Source organism: Lacerta agilis, chromosome 17 (assembly GCF_009819535.1).
Source record: "Lacerta agilis isolate rLacAgi1 chromosome 17, rLacAgi1.pri, whole genome shotgun sequence".
NCBI lineage: Eukaryota > Metazoa > Chordata > Lepidosauria > Squamata > Lacertidae > Lacerta > Lacerta agilis.
In genome coordinates this window covers 4,516,682-4,544,452 of record NC_046328.1, presented here as the reverse complement: position 1 = coordinate 4,544,452, position 27,771 = coordinate 4,516,682, and the positions used below count along the sequence as shown (strand labels likewise).

The 27,771-nt window shown below is 41.7% G+C and overlaps 1 protein-coding gene across 1 annotated transcript; it reads right to left on the bottom strand.

Moving 5' to 3' along the window:
• Nucleotides 1–657: 657 nt before the first annotated feature.
• Nucleotides 658–27,771, bottom strand: BCL7A (BAF chromatin remodeling complex subunit BCL7A). The gene is made up of 6 exons (XM_033174226.1): nt 27,604–27,771; nt 18,922–19,003; nt 13,610–13,706; nt 8,737–8,904; nt 5,497–5,618; nt 658–4,498 (listed from the first exon to the last, which is right to left on the bottom strand). The coding sequence occupies exons 1-6, from the start codon at nt 27,693–27,695 to the stop codon at nt 4,424–4,426; spliced, it is 636 nt and encodes a 211-aa protein (XP_033030117.1). The 5' UTR covers nt 27,696–27,771; the 3' UTR covers nt 658–4,423.

Below are 27,771 nucleotides of genomic sequence, written 5' to 3'. Positions count from 1 at the left end.
AAAACTTAAATAAAATATTTAAGTGTCTCACTAGGAGGGGTGTTGTTGGCAAAGCAACCTCTTCCAGTTGTCAATAAGTTTGTGCCACAACTCATGGGATGGTGTTCTACAGAAGTGGCCTTGTTAAGTCTATTTGCAGCAAAAAGAAAAGGAAATATTGGCTTAGAGCACCTCAAAGGGTAATTTATTAAAGCACCAGTTTAAGTCCCCCAAAGCTTTCAACACAAAAGACCTGCCAAGGTGCCACAAGACTTTGAGTGATCTGTACCATCAACCTACAGATAGCCTTATACAGGTGAAACTCGAAAAATTAGAATATCGTGGAAAAGTTCATTTATTTCAGTAATTTAACTTAAAAGGTGGAACTAATATATGAGATAGACTCATGACATGTAAAGCGAGATATGTCAAGCCTTTATTTGTTATAATTGTGATGATTATGGCGTACAGCTGATGAAAACCCCAAATTCACAATCTCAGACTGGGTTCCTTCCTAGCCCAACATGCCAGAAACTGAATCTAGGACATTCTGTATGCAAATAATGTTGCTGTATGCTGATTACTACAGTCCTTTCCTAAGGCACGTGAAAGCTAACACACACACACACACACTTTTGAATCAACTAATTTCTTATTCAAAAGATTGTTCACACAGCATTTTGTGTTGTGACTTTAAAGTTTATTTTTTTAAATGAAACCATTGTACATTGTACAAACCATAGCTACTGATGGAATAAATAAGTGAAAAATTATACTGCTGTACAACACACAAAATCATTAAGATGGAAAAAAACAATTAGGTAATGAAAAAACCCACAAAATTCTTTACACCTTCTAGCAGGGCTTTAGATATAAAGAACATTCTAAAACATGACAATGTTTCTGTATGAAGCAAGCTACCACAAAAGCCAGTAATTTTATGCTGCCTCACTGACTGGTTGTTGTTGTTGTTGTTGTTAAGTGCCAGCACTTTTTGGAATGTTAACAACTATTCCCCCACCCATAAGAACTTCAAAATGAACATTCTGCTATAAAATGTTTTGACTGAGTAAATTGCCCAACTGGAAGGCCTCCATCCTCACCCCATAACCCACAAAGATCAGTTACCTTGCTAGCTTATGTATACAGATGTAGTTTGAGAGTAACTGAGTGTCCAAATGCCCAGTGTGTCAACAAGGAAGCACTTATTGATATTCACGCTATTTCTAAAAAAAAAATATGTCAGATTCAACCCACCAACCACTGATGCTGCAAGACCTCCACTGAAATGAGCAGAGATTGCACAGCTGTGTGTGTGTGGTGACACCACCTATTGCCTGCCTGAGAACTTCCAGTCACTGAGATGCAAGATGTGTCGACACACTCTCTCTCTCTCCTCACTCCTTCCCCACTGCTATCAATACAGCCCTTTCCAAGCAAGCCCATAAAACAAAATCCCTAAAGATGGCAGCAAACCAAAAAGATGGACCCAGTACCAAATCTCAAAGGTTGCAAGATCCGTTCCTTGCTGGTTGAATTTGCACATTCAAATGGCCTATCAAAAGGCAGAGTAGTTACAGTGGGCACATTTTTAAATTTCTGCATACCAAACAGCATCAAGATCCTCCTCCATCCTGATAAAAGGGTGCAGACTGACACTAATGGGTGCAAGGAGTCCAATTCCATTTGCTTTTTCCAACCCCTATTTGTTGATAGAGGATCCAAATATCTAACGTTGCAAATCAAAGCAGAGCCACTAACCACTGTGGTTATGCTGGTTTTCTTTTTTTGAGTCATGGAATAGCAAAATGATTGCAGAGTTCCTCAAAGGCTACTGCCACCCATCTTTCATTTGCAGGTCTCAATTCACAAGTCAAGCACAAGCAAGCCCAACTGAAAGACACTGGGAATTGCGTGGCGGCGGCAGGCCTTAGTGAATGGCTGACACATAACTGAGGAAAGAAAGTACAGTAGGAATTAAGAAGCCAGTTTCGTCACGAAGCTTATCAGTGTCAGTAATGCCAATAAACATTTCTACCTAATGAAAAAATTGAGGTATTTTAGTGCTATTTATATTTTATTAAGTACAGGATTCAGCTCTGAAATTTAAAAAGCCTATCTACTTCCTTGGAAACTGTGTAAAACAAATCAAAAACACACAACCACAAAATTGAAGCTTCTACAGACAGCAACTACTGGGCATGACAACATATCAACAGTGGTTTCCAACCCACTGACATTTTAGCACTGATCAATTAAAAGCTACATAATTACAGTTTTTTAAAGTTCAAAAATATATTTGTCTATGTCATAGATCAGCCAATATGTTTTCAAAAAACGAACCCTGGTTAAATATGGATTTAATGTCCATACCGATTGCCATTTAACCAGTCATAACCCACATTTCTGAAGCAGATACACAATTCAAGGGGTGGGGAAACCAGTTTACCATTTATGTATACTGTGCAAATATAACACCTCTTTCTGATATTAAATGAATTTTGTGATCAAAGCACAAAGAGACTTTGGAGGGAGCACACTGCTTTCATGAACAATTTGCAACCAATTTTAATTTTGATGAGATGCAAAATGTTTATTTTAACATAAAAAATATATCAGCCAGTTTCTTTGCAGCTTAACAAATGTTGTGATGGAAGGTCAGAATTGGCACCTCCACCTCTTCTAACTTTTCTTGGAATTCATTGCAAATGCAATACAGTAGTTAAAGCTCAAGCCATTTTCACCGCTGGAGAAATCAGAAATAAAGCTTAGTAAGTGACTTTTATGCAGTGTTTTGATTGGAGGCAGGTTTTTTTTTTCCCTTAAAAAAAGGTCACTCAATACTTCCATTATAAATTAAATGCAACCACATTTACAGCTGCAGGTTGCAGTTTCATAGTTATCAAGACTCATTGCTTCCTTATGCCACCTGTGTTTTCCATTCGCACACATATTTTCCCTAGCCATCAAACGGAGGTTTAAGGGCTCAACACCTCTTTAGATGTGCAAAACATAATAAGCCGGGCCCAGCAAGTTCTAGTCACAATTAAGCCCCATTGGGAATGTCTAAAATGTTACAACTGAAGTTGCAGTGATTTCAAAAGGAATTAGTCACAACTATGTGGTTATACTGGTGATTACAAGGAGCATCCAAGCGTCTGGTGGATAGATGGTTCAGCATATTCAATGGCCACGTAGCATGAATAAGATTTACAAACTGCCTCCTGCCAAGTCAAACATGCAAGAAATAAAACTGAACTTTTCAAAAACAGAGAGATGTCTGAAGAAGAGATTATGGAAGTAACAAGACTGTATTTACAAGCTACTCTTGAAACAAAAGTAAGCCTCAATTACAGTATTGCCTGGAGTATCAGTAAACTGGTTGTAAAAGAACAGTACAATGAAATTCATTTCAATCAAAACTACATCTGTCATAACACATATGCCTATTTGTACCTGTATTTATAGTTGTCCCACTTTTTTAAAAAAAGACTCTGATAAAGTTATCTAGATCTAGTACTTAAAACGCATAATTTGCTTCAATACTTTTCCAAACCAGCACCAATTTAAGTAAACAGCAAAGCTTGTTCACTTTAGGTATATTTGTTTTAAAAGACTACATTATTCAGCCAAGGGGAGGCATGCCATCAGGAAATTATTCAAAGCTATGTTACTGTGTAACTTGCATGCATTTCTGTGGAGGTTGCCAGAAGAGGGTGGCTCAAATTGATGCATTAAAAATAAGTCATCCCTGTGGATGCAGAAAAACCAAGAGTCAGCTGTATGGTTCTCTCTGGACTCCAACAGTGAAAATGGCTTCCTGATTTCTCTCACAATAGCTCTTATGTTAAAATAGTAAGCACCAGGGTATAAAATAGAAACAAACAAAACAAACACAATGAAAAGTTTCCTATATGGCATTGTACAAACCGTAGGCCACTCTGCAGTGGAGAGAACTGTCAAAAACAAGTTTTAAAAATTAGCACTGGTTTTGTTTTTGTTTTTTGTTTTGGAACACAAGGCACACACAAAAAAGAAAAAAGCAGACATCACATCAGAAGGATGAACTTCACATGAGAAGACCTGACCTGTACCATCCTTAAATATCTTATAATGTTAAATAGAGAATGTGATAAAATACAGCAGCAACATAATTGTAATTTTGACATTAGAAACAGTGCGTAGACCCCTCCTGAGTTGTTTACTCCAACCATTTCAGAGACAGTAACTTAAATTCTCAACGTTTTGCTTCACAGAAAAGAAAAGTTTTCAGTGTCTGAAGAGATTATGCCTTTGCTTGGTTTCTTGGATTTTTGCTTGGTAACTTGAAAAGTTTATAGGAGTTCTGTCCTCATCCAAGAGAATATACGTAAATATGGTTGTTCTATATAATTTAGCCCACTGATGTACCTTACATAAAAACTGGCCAGGAAAAATCTAGTGTCTATATTTCATCAATGTTTTGTTGAGAGGGAGCCTCTACTTTCATCTTTTTAGAAGGTGGCACTCCTTCAGAGTCCTTAACGGGAGGAGAGAGAAAAAGAAGAATCAGCATCATTACTGAATAAAAGCATAATAGTTATTGTGCTCCAGAGGTACAAGACAACCCCAGAAAGCAAGTGCCATGGCCACAAAGCAACACGAAAGCTGCCATCATAGTTACCCATGTAGGTCCTAGTTCCCAAAATGGCAACAAACATTTACCTTATAGCCCCACCCCATAAGATCACACACACCAAGACATACGAGAAAACATTCTGACAATAAGAGCTCCTTGATTGTTGAACGGTCCCCTCTTGGGGGGCTGTGGACTCTCCTTCCTTGGAGGTTTTTAAGCAGAGGTTGGATGGCCATCTGTCATGGATGCCTTAGCCGAGATTTCTGCATTGCAGGGGGTTGGACTAGATGACCCTTGGGGTCCCTTCCAACTCTATGATTCTATGATCCTCGCAAGACATACTAAGACAAGTATCAGTAAGCACCTGGAAGACATATTTGCAGCTTGTGGACTGTTAAGGCTGTATGAATTCCCAGACACATAGGAAAAGGAGGGATAACGTGAGGACTCAGAAGATAATCGAGGCTGGAATACAACCTTCATACCTTCTGGCTGGGATTTTAGAAGAAAAGGAACATGCTGCCTTACCTTGCCATAATTTGTTCACTTCAAACTGGTGACATTACCATCTTTCCAGCCTATTAACACTTTACGTGGAAAGGAACATAACAGTCCTAAAAGGATCATCTAGCAATTTACTAGAAGGATCATCATGGCTTACTATGGAACATACTTCAAATATTTTAACAAGTTCTCCCATATTAACGGCAACTTGCTGCTTAGACCAAGTGCAAAGCACAACAGCTCACTGTCAATGCTCAAGTGGAAAGAAATCAAAGCATTCACAGAACTAGAAAGCATGAGCACATAGATGTTAGTTAATCCAATGGACAAGACAGGTCAAACTTTCATTCGCACTGTTGACAATACCTCTTCGCGTATCTATGGTTTTGAATTACCTGAGAGTTTTTAGATGCATCTGTGGTTATATCGTTTTCTGCCAAAGGTTGAGTTTCCACTTTCTCTGAACTATTCATGGAATTCTCCATTGAAGATTGTGAGTTCTGTTCATCGGAAGCATCTGAAAGAGTTAAGAAGGTTGCACTGAATCACCAATGTATATAGTACTTCTCATTAGGGTTCTCACCAAATTAAGAGATTATAACTAAATGAATTTTAGTTTATTTAATCTGCATAAGTTTGCATGCTACCAAACAATAGTTTTGAAGAAAAATGCACACTTTACTTGATCTTAGAAGATACATATATGTGGCATATTTTGGGACGAAGCATGTCCTTCTGTATAAGAATGAAGATGGAACACCTCTGAGACATTAAAAGTGCAGATAGCAGGCTTTAAGTATTGCTATTAAATTATGTTTTCCAAGATTTGTTGGCCCAACTTTAAAAGGGCTTTAAAGTCAATTAATCTAACCAAGGTTGCTATTCTGTTTTCCACCCAGCCATTGACCACTTACAGATTTGTTGTCTTAGCTAGAAGGGAGAAAAAATGATTTTGGACTGGAACGCAAGGACACTTGGGCATTGGAGCAATCTATGGCCTTTTAAATGGGGGGCCTGTTATGATTATTTTATTGTGATGCTGTGTATTATGTTGCCATTATGATGCTGTGTAAATTATGTTCTTAATGTTGTACACACCGCTCTGGGATCTTTGGCTAAAAACAGTAGAAAAATGAATTATTACTATTATCGGTGCTTTTTTTCTAGAAAAAGAGGTATAGGAACTCCCACCTTTTTTGGCAGACAACCCTAAGTTGTTGAGCTTTATTCAGGATGACGCCAAAGTTGTTGAGAGCACATGCTTTAGAGAAAACACGCACCATGTTGCCTCCCTTAAAGGGCTTCTTTCGGAAAAGAAGCCAAGTGCCAAAATCACTCCCGGTCCATCCAAATTCCTGCACACAGAAAACGTGCCGCCTGCCCAGGATGATGTACACAGAGAGGGTTTGCCGGAAGAGGTTCCGGCTGGGGGGGAAAGCCTTTGATTTTCTTCTTCAAGCAACATACAAAAGAAATCTTGAGCTGGCCACTAGAGGGAGGCCAAGACCACATGGATATGGGGAAGGATCCAGACAATATTTATGGGACATGGAAAAGCCTTTAGCAGAGCAATGCAAGGTGTGGGTGTAACCCCCTCCAGTATTCACAAGGCTGCAATGCAAGAGCTTGATTTGAAAGCACATCTAGCATACCTGATCACACTAAAGGCTAGATTTGCATTAAAGGGGTTTTTAAGTACACACTGTAGTATCTCATAACATGAAAGGCTTTTGTATTTCATGCAACTTGTTAAAACACATGCTCCATAATTGGATCTACCCAGGAATCCAGCCGCAGCTTATAAACTTATAAGCAACTGTCATCCTACTATCACATATAGGAGGAATCTAAATTCAGAATCAGAAACATTATGAACAGAAGACATAGCCTAAGTAGATCCAGTTTTGTACAAGTTGAGAAAAACTGCATGGATTTCTCTGCCAAAACCTGAACATGGTGTCCTTCCTTATTTTCTGATTAAAAACTTAATAATTTAGACCTCTCCTCTGAAGAGGAATTATCAAACTACATCCATATTATCTGACCTATAATAAATGTTGAACTATTAAAGTTAAAACAGATGTCACAGCTGACTATCTGAATGAGTGCATTTTATAAGGCACGCTTTAAGGTTCAATTTAGCCCCCAATCTGATAGGAACCCCTCCTATTGACATGAGGCAGACACCTTTACTGTACTCTTATTGGAGCCTGTTAAAAAAAAAATTTGCTTAGACATGCCAGTCAGAAATGTAGAATGTTGATTTATGCTTTTACTTTATTGTTTATTATGGTTTTTATTAATGCTTTAAACCAGGGGTCAGCAATTTTTTTCAGCAGGGGGCCGGGTCCACTGTCCCTCAGTTCTTGTGGGGGGCCGGACTATATTTTGGAAAAAAACCCAAAATGAATGAATACCTATGCCCCACAAATAACCCAGAGATGCATTTTAAATATAAGCACACGTTCTACTCATGTAAAAACACCAGGCAGGCCCCACAAATAACCCATGGCTGCAAGCAGGCAGAAGCCTTAAGGTGAGTGTGCTCCCAATTGTTCTTCGGCAGGCAGCGCTTGCATTCAGCATGTTTTCAATTTAAACTCCTGATTGGAGTAACTAGGTGGAGCTGATGTCTGCTGAAATTTGAAATTCAGTGCCAAATGCAATTCCTGCTTTTGGCCAGAATCTTTGCCGTCACAACCTGGATTCAAACTTAAGAAGGAAGAAACTCTAAGCATGCTCCAGATTTTTAAAATCTGAATGACCTGATGGCACATAATTTAACAGGCGGCTGGGTGGGTGGGTCCAGTTCCCCACTCTTGCATTAAGCCAAGGGTTAACAACAGCACTGTGTAGACAAGCAGCACATCGGGAACAATATTTCCACTGAGTTTTGCTTTGCTTTCAAATTATCTATTCTCTGTTTACTGAAATGTAGAAACTCTGAATCATGGTTTATAACAACCAATGGTTAGTTAAACGAGCCAGCTTCATAAGACATGGTTTGGAGTTGTTTAGCAGTTAACCATTGTTTGTTGTAAATCACAATCCCTGTTTTGTACATAACACTAAACCAAGTATTTGTTGAAAGCATGCCTACACTTGATAGAAGTCCTTCCCTGACTGCATGGAGGGAAAGGGAAGCTTATGAGTCTAACACTTTCCTTGGGCTTATGGAGGCTCGTCCACATATAAATAAACCATTGTGTGAATGTGGTCAACGAAAGCAAAAAGTAACTAAGTGAAAACAGAGTGTCAGTTTTCAAATCAGTAGGAAGAAGGGCAGATCTTAAATTATAGTTACAGTCGTACCTTCGCTTACGTATCCCTCCGGTTACATAAACTTTGGGGTACGTAAGCGGCAAACCCGGAAGTATATTTCCGAGTTTTTGCCATGTGCACAAGCGCTCTACCGCCCCACACACATGCACAGAAGCGGTCTCTCTGGTTGCAAAAACCTCGGGATCCGGCCAGACTTCCAGAACGGATCCCATCTGCAACCGGATGTACCACTGTACCTCCTTCTCAAGTGGGAGACACAGTGGGTCTGCTAACAAATGAAGTTTATATGGTACACATGGAATGCCAACTGTTTACCTACCAGTTATGAGTAGGAAGATTTGTACATGAATTACCTTCTGAACCAGGCTCCTCTTTTGCATCTGCTTGAGTATCGTCAGGTTTTGTTCCAGGGCCATCCGCCTGCCCTGTGGAGTTCTGCTCTGGCAGGGGGCTAGAGTTGCTGCTGTTCTCTTGCTTTATTGGTGAAGCATCAGCTATGGAACTCTGGTTGCTGTTATCATCTGTAAATAAGAGACAGGCTTGGTGAAAGCGATGAAGATTCCCAAAATTTTATTTACATGTTAGGGGCTGCTGACCTGCATGTGTTGCTTCGCCAATCCTGCCAAGCCCTCCAACCCCTTTCCACCTTACCCAACTCCACCATCCCCTCACTTCTTCTGCCCCCCATCCCATCCAACCGCCACCTCTCACAACTCCCCACACCCCTGCCTACCCGCCCACTCACCCCTGTTGCTATTCCCAGTCCCCTCACAGCTCACTCCAATCCCAAGATCCCAACCACCACTCATGGATGAGAGAGGGGTGAAGAGGAGAAAGTACCCTTCAGTAACCTCTTTTTTGGCCCCAAGGCTGCTTGCCTGCCAAGGCAGTTCCTCAGCAGCCATCTTGCTTTGTAGCTGCTTTCTTCCTCCCCAGCAGCAGAAGCCAAGACCAAAATGGCTGTGTCAGGTGTACAATGGCAACAGGGGAGGACAGTTCCTGGAAACAACGCCCGTCTGTCCTGACTGTTCCCCTGCAGCTCATTTTGACACTTGCTTGTATGCCTGCTTGCTGTTCTGTTGTCATATTACACTTGACATGCCCACCTATTGGCAATCAGGCAAACTGCAGGATGACAACTTTTTTTCTTACGAAAATATTATACAGCAAGATATTGCATGGCTACATTTCTGACACTTCCCAGTATTCCATATCAAATCCATATCGATGTTGGCACTCAACTCAATCTAGACCAATGTAAGTGTTAATTACTTGAGAGATCTTTTCGCAGATCCTTTCAATGTCACAGAAAAACAACCATGGCTGCCTCTGTTGCATCTAGTTTGTACTTCAAGTATCAATAATCTGTTCACTGACTCTTCTTAGCTGTCTAAATATGCAGAGAAAGCTCAAAGAAGCTGCCCAAAGTTTGCGATTTATCCATTATTTTTTTTAAAAAAGTGGAGGCTTAAGTGATGAAAGAGGTATTCTAAATCTGTGGTATTGATGGGGACTTTATACTGGCCAATGTTCAGTACAGTCATGCAATACTTAAGCGACCAGAATTAAAAATAAAGAAAATATTATTCTTGTAAAAAATATGACTATATAATATGCTGAAGTCACGCTACTCACATTATAGCAAAATTCTCCAAGGAGTGGTGGAGAGAGAGAGCAAACACAGTGCGAGCTGGCTCACAATTGCAACAAAGGAAAGTGAAGTACTCTTTCCACCCACAAGCATATGTCCTACCTGCTCCACTGCCACAGAATCTGGACATAGAATCATGCAACTGAAGAGTTGGGACCCAAAGCTCCAGTGCAGGAATCACAGAAAAAGAATCCCTGACAGATGACAGCCTCTGTTTAAAAGCCTCCATTGACTGAGAGTCCACCACCTTCCAAGTTAGACTTGTTCCACTGGCAATCAGCTCTTACTCTCAGAAAGTTCTCCCTAGTGTTTAGAAGTTTAGAATCTACTTTCTTGTAATTTGAATCCATTGGTTCGGATCCTACGCTCTGGAACAGCAAAAAAAAAAAAAAGGAAAAAAAAGAAACCAACAACTCTGTTCTATCTTCTATGTGACAACCCTACAGATATTTGCAGATGGCTATCGTGCCACCTATCAGGCTTTTCTTCTCCAGGCTAAACATACCCAACTCCTTCAACTGTTTCTTACATGAGCTTTCTTTCAATTCCTTCATACAAGTAATTTATAAAGATGTTGAACAACACCAGGCTCAGGACAGAACCCTGAAGCAACCCACTTGTCACTTTTTTCCAGGATGACGACAAACCCAGGTTGAACTCTTTGGGTTCAAAACAAAATAAAAAATAAAAAAATCCTTCCAGTAGCCCCTTAGAGACCAACTAAGTTTGTTCTTGGTATGAGCTTTCATGTGCATGCACACTTCTTCAGATACATTAGTTGGTCTCTAAGTAGCTAGGTGTTCCCCTTCCCCCTCTTTTCCTATCCTGGGCTGCAGTTCCCTCTCTGCATCGTTTATTTTATTCCATTAACACCAGGTTGAGCACTGACACTGAACAGTTGAACAGTTCTGCCTTCACTCTGTCACCCAATAGCATTTCTCCATATCCTTCATGCAGAGGACCCACTCTTGCTTCAAACATAGCCAAAAAAAGTCACTAATTATTATTTATAACCTCTCTTGCAAGCCTGGACTTGTTTTGAGCTTTAGCCGCCTGACCTTCTCCCTGCAAGTGTTGGCTACTCCTTTATACTGTTCTTTCATGATATGCTCCTTCTTCCCTTTCTTATACATGTCCCTGTTATGCTGAATGTGATCACATAACTCCTGAATGCAGTATTTGTGACTGTCCTTTTGTCAATAATGGTCAATGCAGTTCATCCTTTAAGTTCTACCCTGTAATAAAATCAAATGAGCTTAGTTTGAATACTGGGATGCACAGGAAACACGGCTGCTACAAATGTTAGTAGCTCCTCCTTCATAGGGGTAAATGCTTCATCTAAAAAGCCACTTGAAGGAGATCACAGTTATGGAGTAAAATCCAGCTGCATCTCCTAAATTGCATCAGACAATGGCATATACCTAAAATGGCATGTAATTAGATTTCAGGAAAATTCATCCTTCATTCATGCCAATAAACATCTAGTCAGCGCTACTTGGCTGTGTATGGATGCACTTAGCCAGAGAGATTTAGACCCATTCCAGGTGCCTGAACTTGCTTATAGCAAAGAGGACCAATTCCACTCCACCATGGTTATGCAGACCCTCTCTAAATGCAGCTCTCCCAGGGAAAGGATTCACAACTGAATATAGGGAGATCCATACCTCAGTGGCAGAATGCATGATTTATTTGTACAAGGTCCTAAATCTAATCCTAATCACCACCAGCTAGAAAAATGTGGTAGCAGGTGGTGGGAATGACCCAAGGGTTTGAGATCTTAAAGAGTAGTTACTAGTTATGGGAGACATTGCTGGGTGAGATTTGAATCAGCGTAAGGACAGCTTCAAGTGATGCTCAAAAAATAAATAAAGGGCAACTTAATATAGGTAAGAAGAAGGCTTTGGCCACAGCTACCGACTGAAAAACTCCTCCATGGAGTCTCCCCACTCTTGATGAAAGATGCTGGCTAATAATAGCTATCGCCTTACCTACTTTGCCTCTCACCAAAGACATTCAGAATTGGAAAATTACAGATTCCACTGATGGTAGCCATGGTAACATTTAATGACTCACTTTAAGTGTTAATCTGTCAAGTACATGCTTCTGGAGAGAAAACCTTAATTCTCCAGACTCTCTTTTGTCAGGTTGAAGGCTTTCCAGGGACACATATTACAGCAGGAAAGCACCCCCCATGTGACCTAGAATCTCTTCTGACATCAGATGAGAATCTGAAGCAGTATTATTCACAAGGTAACAAAACTGAACCAGAGTGAAACGAGTGCATCAAGTGAGATGAAATGCAGTTACCAAAAACGACATTCCGTGTTCTTCAGAACATTGCTATGGGATGCTTATTTAACTGTTTTTCGTTCAAAAAGGGAAGAGTAAATGGATATAGAGTACAGAGAGACAGATTTAAGGGGAAGCATTCTCAACCATCAGATTGGTCTAGCAACTGGAGAAGTGACCTAGGAAGGCTGCACAATCTCTTCAAAAGAAGGCTGAGCAGGCTATTTCTAAAAATGCTTTGAGTCACTAAGCCAGAGGGTAGTATCCAAAATAATCTAGAGGGACCATAAATTATGCTGAGCTTTTATCGCCAGTCAAATATTGCAGCTCTTTCCAGGGCTGCTACTTCCTGAGAGAGGGAGTGGTTTTGCCTGTGCTGGAAGAACTTAGTGCCTCAGAGGCCCAGTACGATGGAAGGAACAGTCCTTGCTCTCTGCTGGACAGAAGAAAGGCAAATTAATCTCCCAGGTCTCACAAAAGAGCAAGACAAGATTCTCCCAAGCTCATAGCAAGATCTGGGAGACACCCCCATCCTTCTTTTAAGCTAGGAAAAATCTCTCAGGCCTCACACTGACTTTGGAAGTGCTTGAACCCATGCTGGTTTCAGATCTTATCCAATGTTTTATGCTTTAAAGAAAATGGGGTATGGAACATGTGAATTCAGGAACGTAGGAGATCAAAATTAATTATCACTCAGCAAACGCTTTATATAACTTGCTTCAAACTTCATTTCAACTTATGGAAACAATGCTAAGATTTCCTTCCCTTACACCTTACTTACCAAATGATATTTCCCCTTCCTACTGCTTCATTTTCTATGCCAGACGAAAGCCAACCATTACCAAACCTATCAGCACCAATTCAACACAAAGTCAGCCTGAAAAATTCTCTCTCTGAAGCAGCCGCTGCCCAGCAACCTTTTAGATTATACTGTTTAATCTGCTAAACCAGGCATAGGCAAACTCCGGCCCTCCAGGTGTTTGGGACTACAATTCCCATCATACCTAGCTAACAGGACCAGTGGTCAGGGATGATGGGAATTATAGTCCCAAACATCTGGAGGGCTGGAGTTTGCCTATGCCTGTGCTAAACACTTCAAAAAGTGGTCCATAACTGTGTCTGGTGATACTAGTATCCGGAGGGACCCCAGATCTCAGCCATAGCCAAACACTAAACCAATGTTGGTTATCAATCCATGTGGAAGTCAAGTGGCCATGCCTGGAGGCCCCTCTTCCGCACCACACCTGCAGCTGCTGCATCTGGTACTGTCTCCCTGCTCCACTCACCATTCATATCCATCATCCCAGGAGAAGAGCTGTTCTCTGGAGTAGTAACCTCAGATCCACACTTTTCATCTTTACCTTTTTTCTTGTTCTTGGTTTTCTGAGAAGGGGGGAAAAATAAGTCATGAAATCGTGTGGTCTCCACTGCAAGGTCCAATGATCAGGGGTTTGGTACTTTTACCCATTCAACCAAGGTTCAATTCCCAGTTACTAAATATGGTTTGTTTTATGAACTGAAACTTTAGTTTAAGCAGCTCTTGTGCAAACCAAGCATCCCTCGGTGCCACTGATTTTAATCAATTAAAGACATACGGTGGACCTCGGGTTAAGAACTTTACCTCAGGATATGAATGGAAATCGCACGCCAGAGGCGCATGCACAGCGTGAGGCCCCATTAGCGAAAGCGCACTTTAGGATAAGAACGTTTTCGGCCTAAGAACGGACCTCCGGAACAAATTAAGTTTGTAACCTGAGGAACCACTGTATTGATATCAAAGAAACAGGATCCAAAATGGTGTCACCCAGTGGTTTTCAACCAGTGTGCCTTGAAGGATGGTCAGGGGTGCCGCAGGCAATACTTGCCTCTGTCCCTCTTTCTTTCCCTCCCACTTCTAACGCCCTCTCACACCTCTGCCTCCCAAAGGCTTGTGCAGCTGTTTGTTGTAGCAGCCATGGCTACAAGTTCCCCAGGCAAATGGTCCTGTGGGGCTGGGACACCAATGCTTGACACAAGCTTCTGATCTGCACTTCACACAACATCCTAAGTTAAAAGTACAATTAATATATTTTATTTACAACTGGGAAAATCCTAGTTAGGGAGGTATGTTTTAGCTATACAATTTCTTTATATATATATATATATATATATATATATTCACTACTTAAGAAAACAATCCAGAATATATCGCTTACAACTCTTTGATCATAATTTGAGTTAAACTGCATGTGTCGTACCATAGTTAAAATACATGTGCAGTCGTACCTTGGTTGATGAACGCCTTGCGACTCGAACATTTTGGCTCCCAAACGCAACAAACCCGGAAGTGAGTGTTCCGGTTTGCGAACGTTCTTTGGAACCCGAACGTCTGGCACAACATCCGATTGGCTGCAGGAGCTTCCTGCAGCCAATTGGAAGCCGCGCCTTGGTTTCACATTTTGGAAGTTGAATGGACTTCCAGAACGGATTCCGTTTTACAGTACAGCTGTAATTATTTCAAATCATGGATTTCTGATCATCTCATTGTATTTGCAAAAAGAGCTGGACAATGTCACTTTCCTGCAGACTAATGCCAAAATATTTTGGGTCAAGGGCCATAACTCAGAAGTTACTTTGCATGCAGAAGGTTCCATATTCAACCCTCCACATCTCCAGGTAGGGCAAGAAGAGAACCTTGTCTGACATCCTGGAGAGCAGCTGCCAGGCAGCATGGACAATACTGAGCTAAATGGACTAATGATCTGAGTCCATATAAGGCAGCTTCCTGTATTCCTAAAACTCCAAATACTCTTCTCCACAGTGAGATGGCAAATAAAGCTGCACATTTTCACAACTAATAGCAAAAACTGCAGAGCTTGCCTCATTAAAAGCTATATTAAAAGTGTGGTGTAGTGGTTAAGAGCAGTAGACTCGTAATCTGGTGAACCGGGTTTGCTTCCCCGCTCCTCCACATGCAGCTGCTGGGTGACCTTGGGCTAGTCACACTTCTCTGAAGTCTCTCAGCCCCACTCACCTCGCAGAGTGTTTGTTGTGGGGAAGGAAGGGAAAGGAGAATGTTAGCCGCTTTGAGACTCCTTCGGGTAGGGATAAAGCGGGATATCAAATCCAAACTCTTCATATTACTATTTAAATCTCTCTTCTGCTCTTCCTCCAAATAGTTCAGGACAAGGGACGTGGTGCTGTTTCTCCTTTTTTTACCCTCATAGGCTCCATCAACAGAAGTCAAGTGTCCAGATCAAGGCAGTAATAGTATCACTTAAGTCTGCCTTGGTCAGACCCCACCTGGAGTACAGTACCCATTTATGCACTGGTTACACTCCAAGGCACCACATGTTTAAGTGAAATTGTGTATATTTGAAACATCATTGAAAAAGCCTGCCCCGCCCTTTTTTGTGATGTTTCTGTGTCATTTTCAGATTTGGGGCAATACACACATGCATAGTCACGTGTACCTTGGACATGCCTAAAATAGTCTCTGCCTGTAGTCCAGTTCCGGGCACCACAATTTAAGGATATTGACAAGCTGGAATGTATGCAGAGGAGGGCAACCAAGATGATCACGGGTCTGGAAATCAAGCCTTATGAGGAACGGTTGAGGGAACTGGGTAAGATTAGCCAGGAAAAGAGAAGACTGAGAGGAGATATGATAGCTATCGGATGGGCTGTCACGCAGAAGATGGCACAAGCTTGTTTTCTGCTACTCCAGAGAGGAGGACCCAAACCAGTGGATTCAAATTACAAGAAAGGAAATTCTGCCTAATATTAGGAAGAACCTTCTGACTGTAAGAGCTGGTCAACAATGGAACTGGCTACCTCAGAAAGTCAATGGAGGTTTTTAAACAGAGGTTGGATGTCCATCTGTAAGGGATTCTTTAGCTGCAATTCCTACCTTGCAGGCAGTTGGACTAGATGAGTCTTGGGGTCCTTCCAAATCTACAATTATATGATTCTATAGTCATCCAATGAACTTTGCAGTGGAGAGGAACATGAAACTAGCTTAAGAAAGGAATGTAAGACTAGTGAGGTAAGTTCAGAGAAATTTAGGACAGTTTCAATGTGATTCTGAAGCTAGATCTTACGCCTGCCATAGCTTTCTTGTTCTTGGTTTCCATTTCCAAGCCCATAATTTGTTGTAATCCACTCTCACTGGATTTTAAAAACAAAACACAAATATACATTTTACATACTTTATGAAAGTATCCATATCTATATCTCACAGTCTTTTTGAATGCGAGGGTTCAAGCAGCTTGTTCCTTCTATAGGAAAACCACTTATAATGCACTTAATTCTGGTCAATATGTTTTATAGAAAGTTGTGGATTAAATTCTAGGAGGTTATATAAAATACACTCTATTTTAACATTTTTGTATTTAACTCACATTTAGTTTACTCTTTTATAGTTCATAAAGGGACCCCTGACCATTAGGTCCAGTCGTGTCCGACTCTGGGGTTGCGGTGCAAATTACTGGCCGAGGGAGCCGGCGTACAGCTTCCGGGTCATGTGGCCAGCATGACTAAGCCGCTTCTGGTGAACCAGAGCAGCGCATGGAAACGCCGTTTACCTTCCCGCTGGAGCGGTACCTATTTATCGACTTGCACTTTGATGTGCTTTCAAACTGCTAGGTGGGCAGGATTTATAGTTCATACCATTACACAATTTAAAATGAATACAGTCATACCTCGGGTTATGGCCACTTCAGGTTGCGCGATTTCGGGTTGCGCAACGTGCCAAACCCAGAAGTAATGGAACGGGTTACTTCCAGGTTTTGGCACTCGCGCATGTGCAGAAGCGTGAAATGGCACTTTGCACATGCACAGAAGCGCCGAATTGCGTCACGGGCGTGTTCAGACACAGCGGTGCGGGTTGCGAATGCGCCTCCCACACAGATCGCGTTCGCAACCCAAGCATCCACTGTAATTAAGATATCTGATTTGGAGCAAGGGGAGTATTTTTATATATGCTGGTGTAGACAACAATAAAGATCAACGTGAAACCACAAATCTAATCAGATGCTACATGGAGCACCATCCATTCCCTCAAATGCTAACAGCGCTACAGAAGCTAAAATAACCGAGTGAGGGGTGATAATATCAACCGTGTGAAAAATCCATGTATGAAAAAAGATGCAGCATTTTCAATTAGAAGGTGACGTAATTGGTCTCCTAGGAGAAAGTGACAGATGCACTGCTCTCAAAGCACACACAGTCCCTGCGGAGAGAATGAGAAGCCAGATGCTTGAAAGGGGGAAAAGAGAGGGGCAGGGCTCAGAGATGAGAGCATTAGGGTCAGGCAACACTCTAAAAAATTACAAGCAGATGGCCAGATGACAGCCTAACGCTACAGAAGGCACTGACTCCATGTTGGGGGTTTTGCTCTTACCCCCATTTGTGTATGTCTGTTGAGACAAACAGGTGAAAATATTGCAGTCACACAAGCACCATAGCTATGCAATCAGTATTGTAGACACTGCCTACAAAATGATTAAAGGATGCAATTTTTAACACTGCAATCTCTAAACTCCTCAGCATAGACAGAATAGCAATAATGAAAAAATGGAGGGTATCTTTCCAGGGAACCTTTGACTTTAAAATAAACTTTCCATGATGCTAATGTATCATTAATTGTAAAGTTGCATGTTAGGTACCAGTTCTGGAGATCTCATAGCCGTTTTTTTTTTTTTAATGCATTAATAAAGTGGTTATAATCACAGCAAACAGTCATTCTGATGCAAACATTCCAATTAAGCGCTGACACTAGGCAATACAATATTTTGCAAGTTTCATTCCAACAGGAATGGAAAGATGTGTTCCCATTATTCCTATTTAGACACACGCACACTCAAGCCTCACCGAGAGGCTAAGTGTTTTCTAGCTTTTTTTCACAACTTGGTCAATCTTCTTGTTTTGAAGATTATTCTGCATTTCCTCCAGTTATATATAAGGCATCTTGAAATCAGTGTTCGAAATTAACCCGTCACCAGTAGTTTTTGCAACTCAAGAGCACCACCTAGCGACCCAGTTGAGATTTGCAGTAGCCTGAAATAAATCTCCACTGCAGAAGAGCTAGGGCAGCTGTTATCACCCCCCTTTTCTATGCTACTCCCCTGAAGCCTTCTGATATGCGCAAGAGACTCCATTGGGGTACTGCTTTCATAAGTAAACAAACTGTATTCATGAGCAATACCCCTCCCCACTCCCTCACTATATTTAAGGATCTGGTGACTTCTGTTTCAGTGTATCTGAAGAAGTGTGCATGCACACGAAAGCTCATACCAGGAACAAACTCAGTTGGTCTCTAAGGTGCTACTAGAAAGAATTTTCGATTTTGTTTAAACTGTATTCATGTCATTTCATCCCACCCATGACCACCTCTCTTAATTGTGGCGTTCAGTTAAGAACTGCTATTAAACATGTGAAATTAACAATGTGTCACTGACTGAACTGTGTATTAGTTCATGTATTAAAATAAAAAAAATAAAAAGTGCTGCTGCATTTGGAGGGTGGGAGGCGATGGCAACTAGCCATGCTGCTTTTGCACCTGTAAGTCATGTTCCAGAAGCCATTTGGCTCCTGGCTTTTCACTGCTTGAAATACTTACATCATCTACTTTGGGCTCTGTTACTGGTACCCATTTGTAAATCCTGAGGGATGTGTCACCAACTGTCACCCATTTCTTCTCCCTACAAAAAGATAACACATGTTAGTTTCAAAATAGCACATTAAAGAGTGATGTGGTAGTATATATTGTGGAAGGTCTGTAACAACCTATTCAGATTGGTGGTATGTTCTCTAGGGACCTGAGAACATACGATGATGTGTAGAGTTGTCTGCATTTAATACAGGAGTCACGTTATCTTTTAAAATCAGCAGATACCTCTGACATTTTGAGGCTTCTTGCTTGCCCAACAAGCAAAAGTGACAAAGCGAGAGAGAGAGAGATCTACCCATTCAGAGAGCACATGCACTGCACACAATGCTTTGGTCATTTAGTATGTCACAACAGCAGATAATATCTAATTTGAGGGGAAACGTAACCGAAATCAATTTTAAGTTTCTCAAAGTATAAAGGTATACCAACTAACTCCAAATTCCTAGAGGCAGGAATACCACATGACAGAGTATGTATGCCCTCCAATCCCCTCTGCAAAATCCAAGCAGCTGGAGAGCTTTTCTACAATAGGAGGCTCTCAGGCTTAGAAAGCAAAACTTTGGAAGGATACATGACGCATGAAACTCAAATGCGAAACCAGGACTTGCCAGTTCAGGCAAATGAGCAAGCCCTGGTATGCCTCAAACCAGGTAATCACTTCACTTGAGGCGCCCGAACCCCAAACTGCTCACTCGTCACTCAATCAATGCCAAACCACTGTCTTGTGTTATGTCTGAAACACCCCATTAAATTTCCGTGTGATATAGCACACATACATGTACAGTTAACTGGAACTCAACTGCTTGCAAGTCCCAGCAAGTATGAGTAACAAAATCAGCTACACTGGAAGGGTTCCCTGGTAGGCCAGAAGTATTAATTTGTAGAACAGAATGTGAGAGGTTTAGTGGAATTTTAAGAATAACAATATAATGGAAAGAAGTCCAAATTATCTTTTTATCATTTCTGTGATATCACAAAGCTTGTTTTTGTTTTTAAATGAGACACACCAGGAAAATTAGCAGCAATCCTTCCATAGCTATATTTCACCTGCTCATTTCAGTAGCTATTCATCATAGAGAAAAGGGTGAAGACCAAGACTATCTAGAAACAGGGGCCATCCACATCATAAAAGTCTTGAGTGTCTTACAGCAGCATTTCTTACAAGGGTGTTTCTGAAAACATGTATTTTATATATTAACATTAACATTCTGATCCAACAGAGCCAGTCTCCATTCCTAAAGCTCAATGCTCTGAAATGTTTATCAGTGCTCTGAAATCCAAAGCGCTGACCTACAACTGAAAGAAACTCACCAAAGTAGAACGCACTCTAAATTTGAGTTCTAAACGTATTTTGTTATTTAACAAAATTTATAGACCACTTAATCAAAAAAGAGCTCTTCAGCAGTTTACGTAAGGTTGCATGTCTTATGTAATTAAGCAATTAAGCCAATGGGTGAATGAACCTATTGCTGTTCTCTTGAATACAAGACACCTGTGTAAGTGTTTCTAGTTATAAAAACAACATTTAAACTGAATCTGTTCCACAATGTATTAGAGATGCTGCATTTGAAAACCAAAAGTTCAATATACCTGTTAGCATCTCAAAGCAGCCACAAACAGCATCTTCACTCGATCAACTGTAGAATACAGGAGGAAACCTATGTTAGTATTTTTTTTTAAAAAAATATCTAAGAGTGAAAGTTATCCCTGATATTTGAGTGTCTTCATTTAATTATGTTGATTTGACTTAACTTTATTTGGCCCAAGAGACACATTCCCTTGTGGGCAACCATCTGGGGGGGTCACCTGCCAGTGCAAAGGGAAGCTATTTTACCCATTTAGTAGTCTACACATTCACACATCCCTCTCTATCTTCCTTCCAGGTAAGCAGAGGACATTATCAGAGCTCCAGGACACATTCCAGCCAGGCAAAAACACTCCAGAAGGGGGTGAAGCAGGGGCAGTGAAGGATGTGGCTAGGAAGAGTCACAAGGGCCAGACAGAGAGGCCTGGAGGGTCACATTTGGCCCCCAGGCTAGAGGTCCCCCACCACCACCACTAATGTAGATGATCAAGAGCACTGAACTCAGGCCTAGATATGTTGAAAAAACTGTTAGCCAGGATTTAACAAGCTGTCTGAGATGTGCCCAGTAGACTAACGTCTTCTTCTTTGAGTATCCCATGCCTCTCAGTACAAACCTCTTATGAAACTTCCTTAAGATTCAAAAGCAGTTTTCCATTGCTTTATTAAGAAATACAAGTCCAAAGTCCCCTTGAGCATGCAGTGTTAGCTGCACAGTTCTTTGGGTTTGGGCCAAGGGACAGAACACTTGAAGAATCAGGGAACCTGAGGGAATAGAGACACTGGGAAGGATATGGAATAGAAACACTATGTCCCAGTACAGTAATACCTTGGAAGTAAAACAGAATCCGTTCCGGAAATCCGTTCGACTTCCGAAACATTCAACTTCCAAAGCGTGGCTTCTGATTGGCTGCAGGAAGCTGCGGAAGCCCCTTTGGACGTTCGGCTTCCGAAAGAACATTTGAAAACTGGAAAAATCACTTCCAGTTTTCGATCGTGCGGGAGCTAAAACGCTTGACTCCCAAGGTGTTTGTGAGCCAAGGTACGACTGTACAGTATGTCCTATTCAGTCACTATGACAGCTTACAAATTTTAGCAAAAAGGTAATTAGTTCCCCCAATTTAGCAATGCTGCTTCACTGACCTGTCCTTCAAAAAGCAGTATCTAATTGGAAGCACTCTATTTTAATTACATAGTTCCCCATTCTACAAACATCTGCATGGGATAGGGGATAGTATGCATGGAATAGGGCTTGCTCAGCGCAATTTGGCTTATAGATAATTTGTATGAATGATACTTAGGGACGTATATGCCTTCTGTAATCTTGAATAATAAAGAAAAAACAGGGAAAATCCAGCAGCTTCTTCCAGCAGGATTAGGATTCTACTTCACATAGGCTGCTATCTGATCTGTTTGACTATTTCCCATGGCTACTTAAGATGGGTATTTCTTCTTTTTACCTACCATCACCATCAGTATTTTAAAATTAACACTTTCTAATATACATTTTCCCTCCCTGTAAGCATTTCACTTGGCAGTCATACTTCTGTTTCTTGGTTTATCTCGACCTTTCTCTATTGTGTTGTGAATGGCCTATAAGGGGGCACAATGACATTTGTTTTCTTCCAGGGAAGCTGGAGGAGGCTGACTAGGGTTAGGGAGGACTGCTACACCTGTGGATAAAGATTTTGGGGGGTGCACTAGGATCAGGCATGCAGCAGTGCAAACAGATTGGGTTGTACCTCTTTTGCACAGAAACTGACCCCCATGGATCTGGTTAACTGCACCACACCATTTCAGCAGACTAGCCCAATGTTTTTTCATATCTTGGTCGAATTCAGCTTCTTTAAAATTGGGGCACGTTTTAATCTCAAGTTCAGTTATGGATAAAAAGTGACATACTTTTCTAGTTTAACACATTATCTTAATATGGACCTAAGCAAAAGGTAGATTAATATAAAATTCCTTCTACAAACTGGTTAAGGACACAAGCCAGAGTAAATTAGATATGTTAAGTATCACTCACATCAATATGATTAAGCACATTGTTAAACACAACTATTTCTACTAGTAATAGGATCACCTGGTTTCTCTGGCCTGCACTATGCATATAGGTATCAAATAAAAAAGTGCACATAACACATACCCATGAGAAATACTCAACAGACATTTACTTTGGCACTGAAATAAATCATTTTCATCATAGGTTGCCTTCAAGTCCCTATTTAACCTCATGCCTAAGATACCACTTTAGAGCTTTCAAAGCTACAGCGTATCCATCTGATAAATACTGTAGAAGGCTGCATCGCCGGCACAGATGCACACCTTGAACAAGCAGAAATACAGAAATCCATGTGCCTCAGAAGGAAAAAATCTTTCTCTAATCATCAAGCCACAGACAATCAACACCATCAAACCACATGAATACTGAACAATAAACCTTTCTGTCTCAAGCAGATGTTTGACTGGAGGCTGAATAAACCAGTGTCAGTAGCCATGCTGATGGAGAAGGACTTGTCTGTTCTCAGCAGTTAGGACTGAATGAATGCAGAGGGTGATCCAAGCACCTGAACCGTCAAAGGTAGCCAATGACTGCTAAAACTACTGGGTTTCCCAAGTTTGCCAGCATTCATTAATCACACTTGGTAATAGCAATGGAATAACTTTTCATAGAACATTTTGCCTGCAACAACCTTCCAGTGAGAGATATATGTATGCCTGGTCTGTTTTGCTATTTTCCCATGGCTGCTTCAAGCAGGTTTTTCTTCTTTCAGCACCATCTCTCTCTCTCATTCTACATACACGCGCACACATGTGCATGCACGCACAGAGCTGTACCCAATGTATAATAATAATAATAATAATTTATTATTTATACCCCGCCCATCTGGCTGAGTTTCCCTGGCCACTCTGGGCAGCTCCCAATCAAGTATTAAAAACAATACAGCATTAAATATTAAAAACTTCCCCAAACAGGGCTGCCTTCAGATGTCTTTTAAAAATAGGATAGTTGCTTATTTCCTTAACATCTGATGGGAGGACATTCCACAGGGCGGGCGCCACTACCAAGAAGGCCCAACGTATGTTGGGACCCAGTGCCATACCACGCAAAGTGTCTTCAGCAATAGCAAGCTTGAAGTCTTCAATACAGTGCAGCACACAGAAGGCATGTAAAGACATTAAATTTCATGCCAACAATCTTTCATCTCAGAATACAAAAATATCCACCAACCCTTCACTGCACATTAGTAAAGGTTTGTACATTTCTTCTTGTTCTAGTTCCCCAATGGAAAAAAATAGGGGGGTGTCCTACATTGTTCATCTGAAGAACGAGGTCTGTCTAAACTTGTGACATGAACAATCCTTTTAAGGATCTGACTAGGTTTCCCACAGCAACTGGAAGGCTGCTATGTCAGGATTGAAGTCTGCAAAATTTCTATGGCTTTCCCCATCACTCTGCTCTTGGAGGAATGAGCCAGTGTGATCACCTGTGCACAGTTGCTATGACAACAGAAGATGCTGGCAAAAAAGTTTCACTTGACTTATTTGTTAAACAAGAAGCAAGGTTCCAATTTTCTCTTCTCCACACTTTTGGCAAAGAATGACAAAAGGAAACAAGACACACACTTGCCTTGAAAAAGCAAAAGGAGCATCAAGCACCGAGCTACAATGATGCTGATAATGAGCATCTCCATCTCTCCCTGCATTATGTTAGGCTCCTAAAAGTGCGTGCCAGCAAAGTGTGTTTTCTTAAGCGCACAGCAAAAGCATTATTCCTAGAACTTTGTACTATCATTAAGACTACAAGGCTGGAAGTGTTTCGGCTTTTCAACACAATGGCTTGGATTTCTATTTTGAATTCCTCTTCTCAGTCTGCATCAGAAAAGGCACTTTTTAGCTATTTGCCCATTGCAATTTGAACTGAACTGCTCACAAACCTCACAGCTTTTAAAACTGCAATCATCCACTCTGTAAAGTAAAGAAGGATACTAACCAATTTTTCTGTATTCTGCTTGCTTATTATATATACCTATAGAAGAACTATTTTATCCAACACAAAACCCTTGAATCCAATGATTTCTGCTTTTTATGAGCTGTGCATTGGTGTAACAAAAACTCAATCACATTGTTTTACAAAATAAGCCCATCTTGAATTACATTCATACCATGTTATCTGATCCAAAAATACCAAACAGCACACTGATTGCCTATTGTGCTTCAATAACCATTTTGCTGCATTGTTTAGCTGTGCCACAATGATTTTCACAATAAAAACTACACAAAAACCCCACAAAAGAATAAAATGCTAAAACGTTGTAAAGATTTAACAAAAGAGGGCAATTCTACCAAGGTTACAACCTTTAATTATATAATTTCAAACAAATTCAAGTAGCAATTACACCCTCCCTGTATAGCTCCACTCAGATTTTAGAATTAAACAATACAAGCTGGAACCAATGTGATTTGCAGCACAAAACTAAAAATCTTTAAAACCGTTCACTTGGTTGACCCATTTCCATTAAAATATCGGAACACACACACATTCAAAACTTTACCTAGAATTTCAAGAATTATCACTTTTAAGATTTTCCTCTGAAATGTGTGAAAAGCATTTAAAACAACCATTCACACTTAAAAGTGCATGGGGATTTTGAAAGAAAGATGGAAGTCCAAGTCACATCTGATGCCTATTCACCATAATATACTCCCCCTTCTGAATTAAAAATAAAATAAAAAAGGAAATACCCACAGATCACAATTCACAAAGTACATTATTATCTTTCTCACCAACCAAACAAAAGCGCAAGGGAGCCAAGCAGAAGCAATACTACACTTCAGGGGGTATCAGAAAGAAGGTGCACAAGGATAAAAGGAGCTACAACAGCAAATGATCATTAGCTTGTGCAGAAAAGGGATCTGCCCCCCCCCCCAGCAAAGTAGGAGACAGCGCACCAAGAGGATATTGGGAAGGTGCTGCCATGCACATTCTAAGAAATATGTTGTGTGAATAGCCACAGAAAGCAGTAGCACATACACTGAACAAAGTGATGGTAAAGACTGAGTGTCTGTAAAATTCATGGTAGGGAAAAGAGCTCACGAGATACCTGCAGAGGCTACAGCACAGTCATAGGCCCCAGATTCAGTCTCTATCCAGTTAAAGGGATCTCAACTGCAAGGGAAAAACCTCTGCCAAAGACACTGAAGAGCCTGTCCAGGCTAGATAGATAAAAAAAAAATTTGAATGTCTGGTCTAAGAATGCTTCAAATCTAGGTCAAGGGGCAGTTGGGAGGGGAAGAGGTCATATTGGGTTCAAAGAGGAAAGAAGAGTTTGGAGAGAGAAGTCCTCCTCTGCCTGCTGCCAGATTCAGCCAAACAGGATGTGGAATGGTGAGAATATCTATCTATCTCACACAACAGGGAACTCGCACATCAGTGGGTGTGAGAAGCGTCACTTGGGAAAATATACAGTGAGGACAAGAAGAAAGTTGACAGGAAGAAGATGCCTGCATGGAGGCCCACCAAGGAATCCATCCCAACGCATTTGCCAAATGAGTTTATGGCTAAAGGGGCAAGGGAGAGAAGAGAGACAGGTGGAAGCAGCAAGGGAGAGGCTTAAGAATAAGAGCAAGGGAGAGGCTTAAGAAGATCTAACAGTGAAAAATTGCGGGGGGCACTACACTTGGGTAAAGAAAACCTTAAAATAATTACAATGGAGGAAAATGGGAAGAAATTAGGAAGGGGAAAGACCCAGGGGTCTGTTAGAGAAAAGGCACCCAAAATGCACTAAGATATGATACAAAGGGACAGGGATAGCTCAGTCCGTAAAGAATGAGACTCTTAAACACAGGGTTGTGGGTTCAAGAACCCCACATTTGGCAAAAGATTCCTGCATTGCAGGGAGTTGGACCAGATGACCCTCACGGTCTACTTTGCCATACTATGATTCTATGACGTTAATCAAGGAGTTGAGGGTGGGGTTGCTGAGCAAAAACCATCAAAAGGTAAGGGGTGGGACAAAAACCCAAGGGACTGAGGGGGGGGGAGAGAAGGACAAAGAAATATATGCACAAGAAACTGAAGTCAGAAAAAGAGCCCCCCCAAAAAAGAAAAAGGAGGTGCCTGGGGGACTTCTAGCTGACCATAGGGGGGAAGACAACAACAAAGGGGAGGGGGTCCAAAAGCATATGCAAGGGGTTATGAGCAAGATGAGGGAAAGCTACCATAGTGAGAAAGTGGTGGGTGAAGAACTCGGGCAACTGGGTGGGTGGGTTAGTTTGGTGTGAGCATCCAGCGGTGGGGGGGGGGGGGGAACAAGGGGAAAGAGAAGTAAGTCTGCAAGGCTGCCTTGGGGCGAGTCCCACTAACCCACTCTAGGGGATCTATGGAAAGAAGACAACCAATAAAGGGCACAGCACCAAGAAGCGAAGGGGGAAAGCTCCTAAGGGAAAAGGAGATGGGAGAAAAGCCCCGAGGATGTGGGAACGCTGCTGCGGTGTGTGCTCAACTTATGTGCAAGAGGGAAGAAGCCTCCCAAGAGGACGGAGGTGGGAGGAGCCCCCAAGCTGCCCTGGGGGGAATAGATGGGGTGGGAGGGGGAGAGAGGGGAAGGCGACTCAGGAGGGATAGCACTAAGGGGTCTGTACTAGGAACTGGGTAGGGGGGAGCCGGGGGGGGGGTTCAACAATGAGCGGGCGGAGGGGCTAAAAGGAGAAAGCCCTGAAGGGTATCTGGTGGAAACTGAGTGAGGGGAGAGATAGAAGACATTGGGGGGGGAGGTTGTGAGGAGAGAAAAGATGAGTAGGCCACATGCGTGGGTGTGGGTGTTTTCACAATGGGACTCCCATCCACCTACTCGGAAGCAAGGAGAAATGTTGGCCTGTCTGGGAAGGGAGGGGAGGGGGAGGGCGCCGACACCCCCGCGCCGCCCCTCTTCCTTTATCCCCTTTCTCCTTCTCTCACTCCACACATCCCCCCCCTTAAAGAAAATAAATCTCGAGACAAAAACAAAGCCTTCTCCTTCTCCTCCCTGCGGCTCAGCCTCGCTCACCATTTGCGCACTTTCTCGATGGCCGCCATCACCCGCTTGATATCATCCTTGGCGCGGCTGCGGGTCTCGGCCCGCACCGACCGGCCCGACATGCTGCCGCCGCCGCCGCCGCCGCGAGGGAGAGCCCGGACTCCGGCTGGCTGGCTGGCTGGCGCGCTCCCTCCCTCC

Excerpts from the sequence above, each read along its gene's own strand:
- BCL7A (XM_033174226.1), bottom strand. The coding sequence starts at position 27,695 with ATGTCGGGCCGGTCGGTGCGGGCCGAGACCCGCAGCCGCGCCAAGGAT. Across the intron at positions 19,004-27,603 it reads ATCGAGAAAGTGCGCAAATG|GGAGAAGAAATGGGTGACAG; the intron begins GTGAGCGAGGCT and ends ATCTTTTTGTAG. Across the intron at positions 13,707-18,921 it reads CAGAGCCCAAAGTAGATGAT|AAAACCAAGAACAAGAAAAA; the intron begins GTAAGTATTTCA and ends CCCCCTTCTCAG.